This window comes from Ziziphus jujuba, chromosome 2 (assembly GCF_031755915.1).
Source record: "Ziziphus jujuba cultivar Dongzao chromosome 2, ASM3175591v1".
Classification (NCBI taxonomy): Eukaryota; Viridiplantae; Streptophyta; class Magnoliopsida; order Rosales; family Rhamnaceae; genus Ziziphus; species Ziziphus jujuba.
The window spans coordinates 949,794-970,226 of NC_083380.1; the positions used below are offsets into that span (position 1 = coordinate 949,794).

The 20,433-nt window shown below is 32.6% G+C and overlaps 1 protein-coding gene and 2 long non-coding RNA genes across 4 annotated transcripts; 1 reads left to right on the forward strand and 2 right to left on the reverse strand.

Moving 5' to 3' along the window:
• Positions 1 to 2,616: 2,616 nt before the first annotated feature.
• Positions 2,617 to 5,029, reverse strand: LOC107417652 (uncharacterized). The gene is made up of 5 exons (XR_009635844.1): positions 4,429 to 5,029; positions 3,813 to 3,899; positions 3,595 to 3,656; positions 3,278 to 3,344; positions 2,617 to 2,669 (listed from the first exon to the last, which is right to left on the reverse strand). It is a non-coding gene; the product is annotated as an uncharacterized LOC107417652 (long non-coding RNA).
• Positions 5,030 to 15,314: 10,285 nt separating this feature from the next.
• On the reverse strand, positions 15,315 to 16,338 carry LOC112491644 (uncharacterized). The gene is made up of 3 exons (XR_003056015.3): positions 16,199 to 16,338; positions 15,988 to 16,021; positions 15,315 to 15,687 (listed from the first exon to the last, which is right to left on the reverse strand). It is a non-coding gene; the product is annotated as an uncharacterized LOC112491644 (long non-coding RNA).
• Positions 16,339 to 16,389: 51 nt separating this feature from the next.
• On the forward strand, positions 16,390 to 20,125 carry LOC107417629 (protein APEM9). 2 transcript variants are annotated; one of them, XM_025073652.3, is made up of 7 exons: positions 16,390 to 16,530; positions 16,805 to 17,026; positions 17,280 to 17,456; positions 17,945 to 18,022; positions 18,445 to 18,730; positions 19,382 to 19,743; positions 19,826 to 20,125. In XM_025073652.3, exons 2-7 carry the CDS (start codon positions 16,992 to 16,994, stop codon positions 19,956 to 19,958), a joined length of 1,071 nt encoding a protein of 356 aa, XP_024929420.1. In that variant the 5' UTR covers positions 16,390 to 16,530; positions 16,805 to 16,991; the 3' UTR covers positions 19,959 to 20,125. The 2 variants fall into 2 exon arrangements, with proteins under 2 accessions (XP_024929420.1, XP_015881733.1); XM_016026247.4 differs by lacking the exon at positions 16,390 to 16,530 and having other exon boundaries at positions 16,715 to 17,026.
• Positions 20,126 to 20,433: the final 308 nt, after the last annotated feature.

A 20,433-nucleotide genomic window follows, 5' to 3' on the forward strand; every position in this document is an offset into this window, starting at 1 on the left:
AAATCTAAAAACAACAAGTTTGAGTTCGAAGAAAGCAATGCTCAGATCTTCATGCTAATGCGCGACGATGCCCGTCTTCAATCCCGCCTTTATTTCTACGAGTATCGGAATGCTTTTACCTTCTCACTTGTGGTTGTTTCTTCTCTGCTGCTTCAGAAATACTTGAATGGTGGATCAGAAGAATCTGGATCTTTAGCAAATGGTGGTTTTGTTCCGGTTCTACTAAGATTTGTGGGTGTTTTTAAGTTTCTAATGTTGCTCGCCAAGGTTTCTTTTGAAAAATCAGCATCAAGGAGGCCAGAGAAGTCGTGAATAGAATCACCAAAAATTCTAAAAACGTTATCAAATTGGCAAAAAAATTTGATTATTGTAGGGCCTTCGGTAATTACCGATGAAACCTAAGGTAATCAATTTGTCCTTGCTGGAAACATTACCGTAGGTTTCATCGGTAATTACCGAAACCCCTGTGGTAATCATATTTTATCAATTTTTTTGCCTCCACAAGTCCCCTAATGTGTGTTAAATGCAAAAACATGCAAAATATACATTCTTCAATTATCCTAAGGAGAAAAAATTCCAAAAGTTCGGAAAAAGTTCTCAAATTGCCAAAAAAATTTATTACCATAGGGTCTTCAGTAATTACCGATGCAACCTACGGTAATCAATTTGTCCTTGTTGAAAATATTACAGTAGGTTTCATCGGTAATTACCAAAACCCCTGCGGTAATCATATTTTACCAATTTTTTAGCGCCCACAAGTCCCCTAATGTGTGTTAAATGCAACAACATGCAAAATGTACTTTCTTCAATGATCCTAAAGAGAAAAAATTCCAAAAATTCTGAAAAAGTTCTCAAATGGGCACAAATATTTGATTACCGTAGGGCGTTCGATAATTACCGATGAAACCTACGATAATCAATTTGTAGCTGCTGGAAAAATTACCGTAGGTTTCATCGGTAATTACCGAAACCCCTATGGTTATCACATTTTATCAATTTTTTTACCCCCACAAGTCCCTTAATGTGTGTTAAATGCAACAACATGCAAAATATACATTCTTTAATGATCCTAATGAGAAAAAATCCAAAAAATTCTGAAAAAGTTCTCAAATTGCCAAAAACAAATTTATTACCGTAGGGTCTTCGGTAATTACCGATGAAACCTACAGTAATCAATTTGTCCTTGCTGGAAAAATTACCGTAGGTTTCATCGGTAATTACCGAAATTCTTGTGGTAATCACATTTTATCAACTTTTTGGCACCCACAAGTCCCCTAATGTGTGTTAAATGCAATAACATGCAAAATATACTTTCTTCAATTATCCTAAAGAGAAAAAACCCCAAAAGTTCTGAAAAAGTTCTTAAATGGGCATAAAAATTTGATTACAGTAGGTCCTTCGATAATTACCGATGAAACCTACGTTAATCAATTTGTAGTTGCTGGAAAAATTATCGTAGGTTTCATCGGTAATTAGCAAAACCCCTATGGTTATCACATTTTATAAATTTTTTGGCCCCCACAAGTCCCCTAATGTGTGTTAAATGCAACAACATGCAAAATATTTTCCACTTTATTCGACAGTTAATCAGAAATGAGGGTAGATGAGAAATGGAAGATGGTTCCATTTATTCGACACTTTCATATCCATTTATTCAAATATTTTCCACAACTGCACAATTAATTCCCTCCTGACTACTCTCTTTTGGACATACTACCATGGAGCCGCATTTTAAAATAGATTAGAAGAAGCTTTCAAGCTGGGAATAGTCTCCAATTTAAAACTAACTAAATTTCAATGCATACCATTCAAACAAGTTCAAATGGTCCCAAACTAGAGAGCCAATATTTGAGAACTCAATTACCATCCATTTAAATTCTCATCCTTCTTATTTCTTGCTTTTCCACATCTCAAATAATATGGAGAATTTAATAATGAAATAAGGTCCCTACATTTCATCTTGACATGAGAATCATGTAGAAAAACTAAAAACTAAATTTGAATTAGCAAGAGAAAAATGTACAAGTGTTTTATAAATAAAATCTAGAGAATATTACAACTCCTACAAAAGGCTCTATTGGTATCAATCCTAATTTGACCCAAAGTTCCCCATTGATGTCAAAATCTCGAACACCAATTGGCACCACAATTGGTATAATGCCAAACTTTAGTGACAGCATTAAAAGCATACGGGGCACCTTCACTATAACGAAGACCGATTTGATACCTGGATGAAATCAAACGAAATCTTTGCGGTTAGTTACAATATTTAGCATACAAGTTTTAAAGAAAATAATTAAATACCGAGAGTATCCATAAAGAAGTATAAAGATTCAAATCTAACAATTGAGGCAATAGCTCATACCCAGTAATAATAGAGGAAAGTAGTAAAACACACTTGCCTTCATGAACATTAAGGTAAGACCCAATTCCGTGGCCTGTACCATGCCGATAATCAAGACTATTTTTCTATAGTGGAACTCAAGCAAGAATGTCTAGGGCAATACCTGTAGGAAAATGAACATGTACCTTCCTATCACACAATCTTACAAGAATATGGTCAATACATTTCACTTAAAATGAAATACATAATTTAAAAAATAAAATAAAATATCGTTGGTTCCATTAGGAAATTGAGCATTCCCAAGTGCAATATGACCCTTGAGGACCTGTAAAATGAAGCAAAGAAAATTACTTTGCAAGACTTGAAAAAATATAATAATAATAATGATAATAAAAAGGAAAAATAAAATAGATTAGCACTTACTGCAGTATAGCATGCTTTAAATAGATTAGCACTTACTGCAGTATAGCATGCTTTAAATAGATTAGCACTTACTGCAGTATAGCATTTTCAACTATATCACTTTTTAACAAGAACATTTGAAAGTAGTTGATAAAGTAGGAATTAACATATCCATGTCAAAGTTCATTTTAAAAGTGGAAAACCTTTTATTTCTCTTGATATATTGGAATTTGTTATGCATAGAATGTCATACTAGCTTTTGAAAGTGGTTGCTAAAGTAGGAATTAGCATATCCATGTCAAAGTTCATTTGAAATTGGAAAACACTTTATTTATCTTTATATGGTGAAATTTGCCATGCTTGCTTCAAAAGCAGGTTGTGCCCATGCAATACAACTTAAGAACCATTACCACTCATGTGCATAAATGACAATATCAGAGATACCTCTTTTGAAGTTCAAAGATATCATATAGAATTTTCAACCATTACCACTTATTATCATATAGAATTTTCATTTGAAGTTCACAGTACCTTTTTTACTGCACGAAAACTCTCCAGCTTATCGCTTGCAGTCACCTCTGTCAGTTTAAGTGTTTGCCTGCAATCATTGCATCATTATTTGATTAGTGTGTATTGAAACTGCACAACCAGAGCATTGCATGCAGACACATAGAAATATACATAAGCTGTGTACTAACAAGTTGTCTGATACGGTTTATGTCCTTTTACATTCCTCTTTCAGGCAATATTTAGGCCACAATACATCTCAACTAGTATTTCAATCAAATGTTAGATGTTGCATAACAACCTAAAAAAACAAAAAAACAAAAAACAAAAAATGAACTTACAATTGTTTTTTCTTAGTCACTTCGTCTCCCTCCAAGAAGTAACCAGAAACCCCATATATCTCCTGCACTTGTATATGCACTAAAAGCTTAGACATCTTTTTATTTATTTATTTATTTATTTATTAGTTTTACTGTTTTCATAAAAAGCTTTTCCTCCAAAAATGGTATATTGACTACTTGTCCAAGAAATAAACAGATGCATAAGTTTCACGAACTACCTGCTTATCCAACCAGACAAGATATTGCACCACTGCAATGCCATCTCGAATGTTTGCTTGTTTCAAACCTTCCAACTCCACTGGGTTCTAAGTTTTTATATTATCAGTTGTAAATAAAATAAGGAAAAATCAGAATTCAAACCAAATAAATTGATTGCAAAAAATTTATTCAGTCTAAGATATCAAATTGTAAACAGAAAATTAAACGTGACATGTTTTTACTGGAAAATGAACAAAAGTCAAATCCTTTGATAAAATCTAGGTTTAATTATATCAAGTTTTTAAACATTTTAAATTTCCTCATTATGAAGGGTTGTTTGACTATTTGAGGGCTATCTCTAATTTGCGTTGCCACCTTGTCTTTTAAAAGGCAAGGTATAAAGTTCAATAAAGCATCTAGGATAAGAAGTAACCATCCCTTGAAAAGAACAAACTAGTAAGAACTACCAAATTTAAAAATAACTTCTTGTCTTCTACATATTGTCTAAGAAATATGAAATGGACATTTTACATATTACATCTTGACATATGTCCAACCGTACGTACCAATCAAAATATGTATCTTAAATATGAATAGAAATCCATGAAAAGAAATGCACGGTCAAGTTTAACATACCTATCAAACATGCTCTGTAATATGCACCAATTTCAGGTTAGTTTTAGTCAGTATCAAACGATGGCGCTTTCCCTTTGAACCAGATTTGACAGTTGGACCAGCACCAGGAGTATAGAAGAAAAACAACCTCAAATTTTCCTTGTTTTGAAAAATTGAACACATGGTGTACCCATAATACCAGCTGCTTATGCTATTTCTGGATTTTCCTCAATATCAGTTTCAACAAAGTGTACATTTTGATCAAACTCATCAATCACTTGACATAAAAGAAAGTTACTAAAAAGAGGTTACTGCATTCTATATGAGGCATCAACACTAAAATAGACAGATATAGTAAAGCATGTGTTTCTTCACACAATGAGATGTTACCACATAAAATTGGTTTTTCATCATGTCATCCCAAATATTTCTGGCCACCTCCAAATCACATTAGACATCAATCATTGTAAGAGTTGATAGTGGCATTGAGATTGAACGTCATGCAAAAGTGAAACATTTTTTTATTTGCATACCTTACTAAGAATTGGCTTCAAAGTCCTACATGGACCATATGTTGGAGCTGTATATAGTACGCATATAAGCCTTGGACTTTCATGGTACAACTTACTTAAAAAAAGGGGGGGAAAAAAAGGAAAGAAATTTTACAAGATTTGAACTAATAAAATATATCAAACTCTCAATAAATAATAGAACACAATATTCATTATATAAATGTAACATCAAGGACAAAGAAAATACACCTGCCCCATATGTTTTCTAAGAGTAATGTCATAACCCTCCTAAACGTCCCTGTCTGTGAGTTCCTTCTTAACCTCCTGAGTTTTGGGCTGTCAAAAGTAAAACTTATGAGGCCAAATTTTAAGGACATTCATAGAGCTCGGAATATAACACAGCTTTGAATTGAAACTAAACAATAAAATTTCTATAATGATTCATATGCATTTAACATTATTGGAGGAGAATAATTGAAAACCAATTCAGTGCATTATAATTTTTCAGATAATAATAAATTTTTTTGAGAAAATGATATTTGCACTCTTCATGTTATTTAGTTGTCAAAATTTTGTCTTACAACCATAGCAACATTAATGCAGCTGTATATCAGACTTATTATAATCATATAGCAAATACACCTTCCTTTTGCAAATTTGTTTAGGTAGATTACCACCAAGAAATATAACTGCTATCAAAATTCTTATGGTGAATTACCTGCTCTATGTAGAATTCAAATAATCAACTCACAGAGTTTACTGTAATTGATAGAAGATATTCAAAACTCTTCAATTGAGGTGCAACCATTATGTAGAATTTGTTAGGAGTCAAATTTCAAATGTACAAAACTAGTATCTCAACCTAACCACAAAAATTAAATGTTTTTCAATGTTGAAAACATATGAATATTAATTTGAGCAACAAATGAAATATAATGTCTGACTCTTATCCAGTATCACAAGGCAAAGAATATTAACTCCAAAATATATAATCTTCTTGATGATTATTGGAGAAATTTCCAATTGGATCATCAAAATTTGCAAGTGGGATAGTCTGAGGGGGCTTAATATAGAAAAATGGAATAGGTCTTAAAATTTTCTAATATGTGATCATCACATTCTACCATCGATATGTATTTGCAGCAACCTAAGAACTAAAATTATGATTTAATATATACCTTTTTTTCTTGAATGAATCATGACTAAAAACTCTGTAAAGGTAAATGAAATATAAATATATTCCAAATATTTATGTCTTTTATTGATAACAAAGTTGTGTAAAGTTCATTTAAATATACTTTTGGTTTAATATTATACCTCCTTTTTTGAGCCACCAATCTCCAAAATAACTTATTATGTCTTGGCAAGATGAAAAATACAATCCTAAGATAAACCAAGCCCATGAGTTATCCTTTGAAAAAAACATTATAACCCATTGTTACCAATGCATGTAATATATATATATATATATATATGTATAATAGTTTGTGCATGAAAGAAATAAAAAATAGGGGCGCAAATTTACTTTTTCACTAATTAAAATAGAAGATGAAAGAATGGACTTATATATCGCCTTTAGCCAATCCTATCCATAAATGTTAGAACCATTTGCTTTCACCTGTTAAAAAGTCCATTTATTTTTCCAAAAATACCAACACATAAAATAGAAATTTCACATAAAAATTAAAAGTCATTCTTCCTCTGTTTCCAATGATACATTTCAAGAACCCAACATCCCATTATTTTCAATCAACATCTCCAACCAGATAAAAAAAAGTAGTGGTTAATCTCCAGTTGATCATAAAACATATTGAAATTACCTAAGAATTCATAATTCATATTAAAATATATATATATATATATATATAGTTTACAATCAAGTACCTTGATGCATGTTTGGAGTTGAGGCAATGGATTAAGAAAGCCATAGGCCTTAGATGTTGGAATTGTTTCATAGACAGATTTGAAGAAGCAAGATTTGAGGTAGAGAGGAAATGAAAGAGAGTCAAACTAAGATTGAAAACTGTTGAAAGTACATATATGTGAAAATCTTACTAATCATAATAGTCTGCCTCAAAACTATATCTTCTTCAATATATATATATATTTATATATTCATCATAGTCAATATTCTCGTACAAACAAATAATCGTTGAAACTAAATTTAGAATCTTATTCAAATCTAAATTTGTTTTAATTTTGAAGATCTTAAAAAGCTAATAGAAAAATTATGGCCAAATTCAACAATCTCATTATGATCATATAAGAACCATTGCTTCCCCTCTAAAAAATTCCCAAAACTATGTTTTACTTTTTCCACAAAGATCATAAAATAAAACTGATACTCTAAAAAAATTCCCAAAACTATGTTTTGCTTTTTCCACAAAGATCACAAAATAAAAATGATATTTCCTATCAAACAGCCCTTTGTTCTTAAACCTCATTCATTTTTCATTCAACGTCTCCACCTTGATATAAGGCATTGGGACTATAAATTATATCTCCAAAAATATAACATATCTTTCACATTTTTCAGATAACTTTTAAAGACCATAAAAACCTATAATGAATCAAATGAAAATTAACAATTACCTTTTTCTTCTTCCAATATTGCAATACCTGAAGGGTGGGTCTTGAAATGATGTTTTATGATGCTATTAATATCTGTGATGTTATTAACTTCCACGGTTGTCTAACCATCCAGTTGTGGTCTATTCAGTTTTGAGGTGCTTATAATACATTGAACAAAGAAACTCTACATCTCAAAGCATCCACTCCTTCGCACCTGGTTAACTTACCCTATCTCCTTGACCCATCCCCCCGATGCCAAAATCCCAAACCCCCATCTAATTGTTCCCCAACAGCTGATAAAAACAAAATAAAAGCAAACCCAGAAGAAGAGAAGGAGGAAGGACCAAGGGTTTTGTTGTAGATCTGCTCGCCAACCAAGTAGAATGCTAAGGCAGTGAGTCCAAGGCCAAGATCCATAAGAATGTGGCAGAGCTGAAAGAACTCTCCAGTAGCTACCTCACCATTCTCTCTCACTTTCTATTCCTCTATTCTTCATGCCCTGTTAAAAGGAAAAAATGAAATAGCTTTTCTATTTTAAAAGGGCAACTTGGAAATATTAAAAATTAAAAGGGTAAAACGAAAAAATTTGAGAGGAGGTGGGTAGATTTTGTTAAGGGCTTTCCAATAGGGGTATAGGGCCAAATTCAACTTATTTATAGGGAAATTTGGCCCAATGCCCATATGAGGATGAGCTTAAGGATTGATATCCTTTTATTTGCTATTTTTTTTTATATCTTTTAATACCCATTTTAACCTTAAAAATAATAAGAAATGATTTGGGTATCCTTATTTTACTTTTCCAGCATTTATTCTACTAAACGTTATTTTCACCACACCACACCAGTATTCCACATTGCTTTTGAAAAAAAAAAAAAAACTTCATCTCAAGTCCTTTTTAACTTTTAAACAAAGAAAAAACAAAAATACACTTTTTACAACCCTTGAATGCACCCTTGAACAACTATCTATCATCAGGTAATTGTTTTTATTTTTTTGTTTATTTGTTGCCGTGGACTGGTGTGGGTTTGTTTTTTTGTTTATCTGTTGCTTTGCCGTTGATCGGTGTGGGTTTATTTTTTTGTTTATTTGTTGCCTTGCTGTGTTTATTTGTTGCCTTGCCGTGGACCGGTGTGGTGTAAACACAATAATACTCACTGTATTAACGATAATCAGGTTAAACACAAGTAGTATGCCGTCGTCAATACTCATTATATTTTGCATGTTGTTGCACGAAACACACATTAGGGGACTTGTGGGAGTCAAAAAATTTGTCAACTGTAATTACTGAAGGCCCTTCGGTAATTACCGATGAAACCTTCGGTAATTTTTCCAGCAAGGGCAATTTGATTACTGATGGTTTCATCGGTAATTACCAAAGGCCCTACGGTAATCAAATTTTTTTGGCAATTTTAAAACTTTTTCCTAACTTTATGTGGATTTTGCTGTTTAGGATCATTGATGAATGTATATTTTGCATGTTGTTGTACGAAACACACATTAGGGGACTTATGGGAGTCAAAAAATTTGTTAACTCTAATTACCGAAGGGCCTTCGGTAATTACCAATGAAACATTCGGTAATTTTTCCAGCAAGGGCAATTTGATTACCGATGGTTTCATTGGTAATTACCGAAGGCCCTACGGTAATCAATTTTTTTTGACAATTTTAGAACTTTTTTCGAACTTTATGGGGATTTTTCTGTTTAGGATTATTGATAAATGATTTTTTTGACAATTTTAGAACTTTTTTCGAACTTTATGGGGATTTTTCTGTTTAGGATTATTGATAAATGTATATTTTACATGTTGTTACACGAAAGACACATTAGAGGACTTGTGGGAGTTAAAAAATTCGTCAACTGTAATTACCGAAGGCCATTCAGTAATTTTTCCAGTAAGGGCAATTTGATTACCGATGGTTTTATTAGTAATTACTGAAAGCCCTACGGTGATCAAATTTTTTTGGCAATTTTAGAACTTTTTTCCAAACTTTATGGGGATTTTGCTATTTAGGATCATTGATGAATGTATATTTTGCATGTTGTTGCACGAAACACACATTAGGGGACTTGTGGGAGTCAAAAAATTTGTCAACTGTAATTATCGAAGGGCCTTCGGTAATTACTGATAAAATCATTGGCATCGGTAATTACCGATGCACCATCCATATTCATTTTTTTTTAAAATGTTTTCACTTCTTAAGGTCTGTTTCTCTCTTATTTAGTTTTGGATAAACACTATTTAAATGTTTCACTTCTTAATGTCTTTTTTTCTCTTATTTTGTCAACGGTTATCATTAATAAAGCTTAGATTTAGCAAGTTCTTGGGGAAACACACACTATCGAAGCTGTCGGATGGAATTGTGGTGATTCTTTTGTGACGATGGACAAATGTCAATTATCGACGATGCATCGGTAATTACCATTGAGCATTAATAACATCCTTGTAACAGTAAGAAACTTACAAAATACTGAACACAGAATGATATTTTACCAACACAATACGATAGATGACTTATAAAAAGGAGAAATGCAAATCTAAAAGAGATTGGAAGAAGCTTTCAACTACGATCAATTAAGATTATAAATAGTGCAATAAATCAATGATAAAGTATGTGGGAAAAAAATAATAATTATACACTAAGATGCAACTAGCAATGAAAAATTAATTACAAATATTCTAGACTAAATGTAATTCAGAGAAACTAATGCAAACAACATAAATTTGTCTGTGGTTCTCATCATTGGTGAAAAGAACTTCTACACAATTAGCATCACTTATGCCATTCAAATGCAGCATTACCATATTTACATAATTAAAATTGCTTCATCCAGTACATCATGTTTGGATTATCCTTTTTTTTTTTTTTTTCAATGCTCTAGGCCTAACCACCTGGACTTGGGGGTAAAAAGAAGAGGTCATTGCGATTTGGGTGATCATCAAGGGGACTAGAATAACTAATTTACTAAAAGCTAAAAAGTGAATACCTTGCATCAACAGCAGCATCAAGAAACTTCTGTATTTCATCACTATCATTCGATGTTATTGCCATAGCAAACTGAAAATATCCATCTTCTTCCTCAAAAGACTCATAAAGACACTGCACAAGGCAAAAGATGCACCAGTTAGAATGCATCAAGTTTCACTAATTTTAGAATGCTATACAAACCCAGCAGACTGATACAATCAGCATATAATTAGCAAATAAATATTCAAAAACATGCAATCCACAATGAGAAAATTAAATAAAATAACTTATGCTTGTACGTAGTTCTTGCAATCAATAATTTTTATTACAAATGTCCTATAGCTATGTTAATATTGATACTTAAGTAAAATAAGTGAACTTGTACGATACATTGATTGCCTTACATCTCGTTTCCAGCTAATTTGTCTACATGGCATGCTTTGGCCAATGTACATTTGGAATATGAGTTCTAGTAGGTCTATAAAGATTTGGAGTCGCTAGTTATGCACATATTATATGTTCATGTATGGGATGGGACACACACACACACACATATATATATATATATATATATATTAGAAGCAATACAATATATGGATTTAGATATTCATTAATCGTATTTAGATATTCCAGAGCCCCACTCTCTTCAAGATCTGTTCAATGCTAAATATATATATATATATGTGTGTGTGTGTGACCTTTATAAAAGTGTGTATAATATGTTCTTAAATTCAGAAGATATTTTGTCCTGCAAAGAGGTTTGATCAAGAACGGCACTGTAGATGACAGTATATACATATATATATATATATATATATATATATATATATATATATATATATTCATCAATATATATATATATAGAACGGAAGATACTAGAGGAGTGATCTGAAATAATTTTACTATATTCTAATCAAAGAGAGTTCCATTTACATTTTAAAACATAAAGTTTGAATAACTTATGCACAATTCATGTTGGTAGAGGCATGAGCATCATGTATGTGTATTTGTGCCTCCATTTATGTAATACAATATATAAGTATGAGATGCAAATGTAAATCCAGCTGACAGGTTAAATTTGTTTTAACACAATAAATAGTTGATTTGAAATACATACATCATCAACAAGCAATCCCTTGACAAAATAGCACCATAGATGTTGGTAATCAAAATTGTCAGTAAAAATGATTAGAACCTCTGGGGAGCAAATGTCAATGAAGCAATCCTACAAATGAGAAATTTTGTAAGCATAGTGTAACACCCCGAAGTACACCGAAAATTTCTCAAATTTGACCAAGGTTGATCGGGTTTGACCGTCGTTGACCGAGAAGGGGTCAAATGTTGACTTTTTGTTCCTGATGAAATTTCACATTGATCGAGTTACCGTTAAAAAGTACACATTGTCACGAGTCCATAGACTAGTAGCACGTCGAAAACGAAGCTACGGTTTGAAAGTTATGAGCAAAACAAGTTGAGGTCCAAACTGTCCAAGGGGTGCCAGAGTTGACTTTTTGTTCATGCAAATTTGAGCTTTGACTCATGCATGGTTGTGAAGTACTCATTGATACGAGTTCATAGACTAGCGGTACGTCTGATATGGACATGTGGTTTGAAAGTTATGGACCTGTAGAGTTTTTCAAATACAGTATTATTTTAATATTATTTTTAAATATGTGAACAGTGGTGCCACGTGTCAAAAAAATGGACCCACCTGTGAGTGCACAATGGTATCCACCGGCGTTTTGACTGGCTGAGAAGGGGAGGGAGGAGAGAGAAGGAGAAGGAGGAGAGAGAAGGAGAAGGAGGAGAGAGAAGGAGAAGGAGGAGAGAGAGAGAGAGAGCTAGAGAGAGAAACACAACCGGCCAACCACCGTTCACCCATTTTCAGCCACCAGAACAGTACATGCACCACCCTAGCTTAAAACCCACCTGAAAACCGGTTGGCCAGTCAAAAATCATGGCCAACCGATCGCCGACATGCCCGGATCGAGGCTTTTTCCAGCGGCGGCACCGATTTTTTCAAACCTAGATTTCTCCCTATTCCGACCTCCGTTTGCCTCACCGCCGGTCCCGTTGAGTCACCCATCACCAGATCTACCTTCCCACCAAAAATCACGGTCAGTGGCCACCGGACGCGCGGCCGGCGGTGGTGGATTCCGGTGACCACGGCGGCTCGTCGCGAAATCAACTTTCCGGCGAGTTTCCAGTTGCACCGCCCATCCTTTCCCACTAATTCTGACCCCCTGAATCCAAATCCGGTGTCCACTTTCCTCAATTCATGACGGATTGAGAGAATCGAGGACTTAAAATCCGTGAGCTTTCCGGCAAGATTCAGGCCACCTCGGGTCCGATCTCCTGGAGGTAAGCCTCAATCCGTGATCCTCGTTCCATAAGTTTCGATTCGGTATATTACTCATAAATTTTGGTTAACGTTTGTGTTAAACCCCCCGGGTACCGGGTATTATTTATCCGAATAAAATATTAATTTATTTGATTTGTGTAATATTGTTGTTCTAGGAGCATGTGTGCGTCGTGGAATTGATCCCATGGAGAATTTTGGGTTAATTGCGTGCTCGAGGTGAGTGACCCACCTTTAAATTAATTTCGAGAATAAAAATTTGTGAATATTTTGTATTAATTGAATATTTGAAATTGATATTCTATGTGATAAATATTTAGTAGATTTATATTTGGAAATTTGATGCTCAATTGAGTGAATCAAAATATTTATATATTAAGAAATATTTTGATCTAAAGAATTTTATGAAATTGAAATTGAAATTATTAATTATTAAATTAATTTGTTGGAATATTTCATAATTGAATATTTCAAAAATATGTTTATGTGTTCGATATTATGAGAATTTCTATCTAGAATTGTATTGCCAATGTATATTGTTTTAATATATGTTTGGGTGTCAAAAATATATTTGGGAATTAAAAGAAATTGTGATTTCAATTTCTTTTTATAACTATTATATTTATCATGTAATTTAATTATATTTTGAAATTTAAGGAATTGAAGGAATATTATTTTAAATTATTGTTAAGTTTAATGTTGGCGTTATGATGGTGATTTATATGAATTTAATTGCATTCGTATTTGATATAGTTTTTAATATCATTTTTGGTACAGCTTGATTTTAAGGATTTGAAGAAAAATATTTGATTCAAAAGTATTATGCTTCAAAAATATTTTTATGTATTTAAATCTTATGGAATTTATTTATTTATGGTGAAAGTGATGGATTTATGATGAGGACTAAAGAAAAAAAATGTGGGATTGTGAATTTGAAAAATGGTATGATTCCCACGATGAGTTTTGGAAAAATTATTATTTTTTTAAAAATAATATGGTTATTTATTTTAGACGCACTCATACAGTACTGATGTTCTGTACTGTGTATGTGGATGAACGCGCAAGTTATAATGTCTCCCGTGAGTTGCCATTGGACCGAGGGCAGACAAGTTTAATATTGGCCATAAGCCGCCCCCTTCTATGGCCGGATTGACAGTTTAAGCAGCAGCGCTGTCGGGACGCCGTAGCGGCCGTATGCAAGTTTCTCTCTTTAACCTCCCGCCAGATGGTGCTCGTGAGGCTGGATATCATAGGACATCAGTGGTATATAGTGTGGTGCGTCAAGTATTATTTTTCTGATATAAATTTCAAATCTTAAAGTTTTAAAGCAGTATTTAAATTAGAATGTATTTAATGTTGTTTTTATTATTTATTTTAATTGGAGATTTTAATACAAATTTTATGGAATTTTATTATGTTTTTAATTACTTATTTATATTAATGTTTTAACAATGCATTTTAGCTTGATTTTACTATTTACATTGATTTGATGATTTTAAAGAGATCTTACTATGTTTTGACCATTTATTTTAAATGGAGGTTTTAATTTGGTTTAATTATTCCTTTATTTAATTGTTCAATTAATTAATTCATTCTAATTATTTTAATTATTTCTTGAATTGTCTTAATGTAAGTTTCATTAATATTTTTCTATTATTTGTGTATGACATTTATCAATCATTTAGTAATTGTTACAAAATTATTTTACTTCTATTTCTATTTTATTTCCATTATAATTTTGGATCCTTAAATTCTTGTATTTTATTTGAAATTTATTGGACTAATTATTTCTTGATTTTTGGGGCATAAAAGATTGGGTTTTGCGAAAATATTTTAAAAGGGGAATTTTTCCAACTGAGTAAATCGTGAGGGTTTTGAGGGAAAATATTATTTTAACTATCTATTAATTATTTAATTATTTCTTATTAATCAATTAACTAAGTTATTTACCCTTTTATTATTATTATTATTATTATTATTGTATAGTAGATTGGGTTACTCACTGAGATGATGAGCATCTCATATTTTAAAATTTCGTTCCCCTAGGTACAAGGATTGGGAGACGTTGATCGTCCAGGGCGAGCTCGACGTCTCAGTTCATTGCCGAAAGTCCAAGAAGCATTTCCTTCCTTTTTTCTCTCCATCTTGTATTACTTTATCTGTCATTGTATTAATTTCATATTTATTTGTATAATGCTCTGTATACTGTATTGGATATATTTTATTAAATACTGCATTAATTCCCTGTTATTATTTTGGAGTGCTGTAAATTTGTGGAAACAAATTGTAGTAAGATGGGATGAATAAGGTGGTGTTTATAGAAGTGTGTTTTCAGTGCAGAAAATTTGTGGTAAGTTCAACCCTTAGAGGAGGTTCTGCCAGATTTTCCATTAGAAGATCCGGTAGGATTTCCCTAGGATCAGGGCTTGTCTAGGTTCCGGTGAGGAATTTTATACGGGTCCTGACACATAATTTCAAGATTCAATCAAAATAAGAAATGACATGCCCATGGAAAAAATATCCATGTCTATCATGCATACCAGGACCTTAACTCTAAAAGACACTTTGGTACATAAAGCCATAGTAAAAGGAAGTAAGTGAACAAAATAGAAATTCTATCTTCCAATAACAGCATAGGACCTTCATTTGTCCCAGCTCAATACAGCTTCCATTACTGCATTCCAGTGAACCCAATAATATACCTTATAGGTCCACCAATCAAATAGGCTTTAAAGAACAGATGGTGATCTGTAGAACTATTGTTTATCACAAAGTATAGAACCAACCACATAAAAGCAATTAATAAGGCAGTCAAGTTGAACAAGCATACCTTAAAATGAACTCATAGATCTGATCCCCTGGCTTTGCAGGCTGATTAAGATCATAAAAAACAACATTAATAATAAATTTTCCAAAACTAAAACCATGTTTAACTAATCTAACTTCCGTTTAGACACTGAAGAAAATCCCTATTGAAAAGCCTTGTTTTAGATCAAAATTTAATATAATTAACTAAGAAAAATCAATATCTTTTGCTCAAAAATGCAACTTTGATATTTCAAAAAATTAACTTCTCTCCTCCCTTTTCCAAGATTTTCTCAGCGGCCAACAAAATTCTATAAATCACCAACGACAGTTAAAACAAAAAAAAAAAATGGAAAAATTACTCACAGTTGGTAGGATTAGGCTCTCTTGAATACTTCACCTAAAAATTTATCATAAAAATATATATAGTCAAGAATTCAAAACATTTGACAAAACTTAACTGCCAAAGTTTTGCATTTTTAAAACAAATTTTCGCTTTTTTTTTTCCCTACTCAAAGCAAGAAAAGCAATAAAATTAAGAGAAAAGGATTAAAAGTATAGCAGAATTGAATCTAACCATGGATGATTCCTCCTGCTGCAGCTTCCAAAATAAACTTCCATTTGGCAAGTCCCTATGACAAAAACCAAACTAGGGTTCCGACGATAGGATTCTAATTGTATTTTTCCATTTTGAAGATTTTTTGAAAAATCCAAGAAAAATCACACCATTAAAAGCAGACCCAGAGAGGAGGAGGAGGAAGGACCAAGGAGTTTGTTGTAGATCTGCTCGCCGATCAGGTAGATGTCGATGATGGGACTCCGAGGCCAAAATCGAGAAGGGCATGGCTGGGCTAATTGCTGAACCTAGGATGCTTCCTCCACTCGTCTCTCCTCTTGCAGAACTCTCCGGTAGCTACTTTGCTATTCTCTCACTTCCACTTTCTTCTTTTCGTTATTTTATGTGTATTTTTCTTTTTTTGATATTTAAAAAAAATAATTTAGAAATATTAAAAAATGAAAAGATAAAATAAAAAATTTTAAAAGAAAATAAATATATTTCATTAAAGGCTTTGAAATAGGGTATCCGGCAAAATTCCCCTTATTTATACGTACATGTAATGTAATAGGCGAAAAGTCTTACATTTTTTTTTAATTTTTTTTTTCTTGTTTTTTTCTGACGCAGAGATTTCCAAAATCGATGAGCAGAGCAGCGAAGGATAAATAATTTTCCAGAAAAACCGTCCCATTTCAATCAAGTTGCTGGTGGGGAATTGATGGAGAAGTAAAGCTGGGTGTTTGTTTGGGTATTGTGAGGATAACGGTGTTCTTATTCGACCACAGAAAATAACGAAGTTCAAGAGAGGAAGACAATGGGAATCTGGGAACAAATCGAGCTTTCCGAGAGGTGAAAAAAAGTTTTAATCTTTGTTCTTCACTTTCAAAATTGACTATTCTGTTTTTCTGAGTTTTCAAAATACGATTTTAAATTTTTTTTTTTCTTTTTCTTGCTCTATTTGATTGACTAGAGAATATCATATATGGTTCAGAAGGTATCATTTAGAGTTGGGTTTTCGTTTAAATTATTGACTTTTTTTTTTTGAAATAATAATAATAATAATAATAATAATTTAGTGTTGATTATGTGGATATTTATGCAGCTACCTTGTTTGCTCCATGTTTGAGGAGGCAGCATCGTTAGCTTCCTCTATTTTGAAGCGTCTTTGTTGTGATAATAAAGGCACCGAAGAAGAAGTAGTGCAAGACGAAATTGAATTATACGACATGTTAGAGTCAACTGGGATGGTGCTTGTTCAGTCTCTCAAGGAACTTGGAAGGTTCTGCATCTAAATCATTCTTTTTTTTTTTCTATTTATGTGTCACTTGCATCCCAAAATGTTAATAGTAGCTAATTTTTTGCGCTGCGATTGTTTTATACTTCTTTGCAATCCTTCTTGATAGTCAGTTGTTCTACATGTTGGTTGTGAACTTATTTTGCTAGTCCTTCGAGATTGGTGTTTGCATGCCACTTGCAGTATCAAGTCGTGTCATAAATGTCTTATGACATTTGGGAATTCTAGTAAAAATCAAAATCACCTATGTTAAATGGGCTGTGTTGCTCTTTTGGAATCTAATCCACCTGCCTTAGATAACAATTTAGATGTGAGTTTTTATTCTATTGCTACTTTTTGCATGTTTATATGTCCTGTTTTTTTCCATATCGATTGAATTTCTGGGGCATACATTTACCTGTAACCAGGCATTCCTTTATAGCTATCTCTGAAACTATCAATTAGTTTTTATAGCTTATTTTTGGTGTATGCAGGACATCAGAAATTCTCAATGAGCTCAAGAAATTGGTTTCATCTGTTGCAACTATTCCTCCCCAAGTTCTTCTTATTGGGTACTCCTATTTCTTTATTCAAGTTACTTTCTTGTTATTTTTAGATTGCCTGTGTGATAAGAATGTTATAAACAATAGAGGGATTGTGCTTATTATAATGTTATAAACAATAGAGGGATTGTGCTTATTATATTTTGATTCGTTGTCTGATATGCAATTCTGTGGAAATCAAACTAATTTTCATTTGTAAATTTGTTTTACTTACAATACATTTGCTCCTCTTAGGACTGTTGAAATGTATTTTTTGGTCAATAAATTTTTTGCACCTATGAATTTCTTCTTGTTTGATAACTTGTCCCCTCATTACCCCCAGCTTTTTTTTTTTCTTTTTTTTTTTAATATATAAAAAAGTCTACACCTATTGCCTCCAGGTAGTCTACAGCTATTGCCTCTAGGTCCTTAAGTCAGGTCTTGTTTCTCAGGTCATGTTTTCAGATATCAGAAGGTTCATCAAATGGTGTTCAAGAAGTTCTTGAAGAATTCCTTAACAAGTGGAGCTTGGTGGATGAAAGAAACTATGTTCTTGTTGGTGCAGTTGGGAATGTAGATTATGTGGAAGGATGTGATGGTCGTTTTGTTTTGGAAGTTGATAAGTATCTGGAAGTTGTTGAGGTCTATGTTATGAGGCTTCTTGTGACTACCCTGAATAAGATGGACCTCGCAATCTCCTGGATTGAGAAAGCTGAATTACCAGAGGACAGACGACAGGTAAAAAACAATATGTGCATCTTCTTTTGGAGTAAGCCAAAGCCACTGCCAGAATTGACTGATATGATCATGTATCATTTACACCTAGCATCAGAATTGACTGATATGATCATGTATCATTTACCCCTAGCATTTTGTTAGCAGCTTATTTTAACTTGGCTTAGATAAACCTGATTCAGATTATAGATCCTATGTTTATTGAATCCATAGCATTCATCTATTTACATCATTTCCAATAACCGTGAGTAATATTATGTTTGCTTTTGGGATTACTGGATCAATAAATTTTGGGTTTTTCATGAGCCATGTTTTTCATTTTGATTTTAAAATTGTTTGGCTGTTTGTATGAGCTTGTGGCAATATTCAAGGACTGTCCAATTTTATAAATGGCGATTTTCTTAGTTTTAGGTCCACTACCTTTAAGCCATTGCATTATATGATTAGAGTCAAGAAATGTGGTGAATATCATTATTATTGTTGTTTCTATTTATTTCTTTTAACTTGATCATACAACTTTGTTGGCGAACTTCTGATTGACAGGGTTATAGAAGCAGATAGTTGACTCTTTTTGTATCCCATTTTCTTTCATTGAATGGGTTTGATATTGATATTGGTTTAATATTGTCTTCAATCTTCCATTTCTTTGTCTAGGATATCTTGAGAAGATTACACTCCCTGCATTCTATTAAATCCTCCAACTTGTCAAAGGGATCATCCTCACCTTTGCTGGCTGATAATCCTGAAGCTCATTCTTCTAACTTGAAACCGCTAAATGCCTTTGACGAATCTCCAAAAGTATTGAAAGACAATAGCTCTATAAATGGGGAAAACATTGGAAAACAAGCAGTTATAAAACTGTCTAAACGAATGGAACCATGTATCTGGTGGTTCCGTACAATCACATTCAAGTTCGGCAATGCTCGGGTGGTCATATCAAACGGGAAGATTTTGCTTGGCTGCTTGACCTTGCTGGTATATTATATTTTGCGAAGGAAAAAAACTAGTTTAAAGAGGTAAGAACTTTGTTGATCTTCTTCTTCTTCTTCTTCTTCTTGTTTTTATAGTCATGTTGACATGCATCATTAATTATCTCAGATTTATCCAAAGACAAGCTTTGTCCATGAAGAATGGCGTGGTAGACCTATGGCAGCTTGCATTTTCATACCAAGTGAACCCTTTAGCTGCTGTTCAACCGCCCCCTTCTGCAACGCGTGCAGGGCAGCGATGATTTTTTTTTTCTTTTTTTCTTTTTTTTTTTTTCGGTTGGTTGAAGATGAAGTTTTGTAGTCGATGCATTGGTTGAAGCCCCCTTGTACAAGGATTTGTTTGTATTGGTTTGCAAAGTTATAGAAAAAATATTGAATAAGAAATATAAAAATAGTGTTTATGATTCAATTTATGACATTATTTTTATCTGCTTATATGTATAAATGAATGATTAGCATGAAAGTTGTACTTCGAACCGAGTTTAAATTGAACTACTTTATTCCCACCAAGTTAAGAAAAATATCGTATCTAATAGCTTTTTAGCAGTTGAAACACAGTTCAAACATGAATGATTACTACCAAGTTGAATTGTTTTTTTTTTTTTTTTTTTTTTTTTTTTATAATTTTATTTCTCTGATGATGTCTCTCTCAAAAATATTATTGGAAATTAATAACACTAATGATAAAATCTCTCTTCGAGGAATTTATTTAATTTA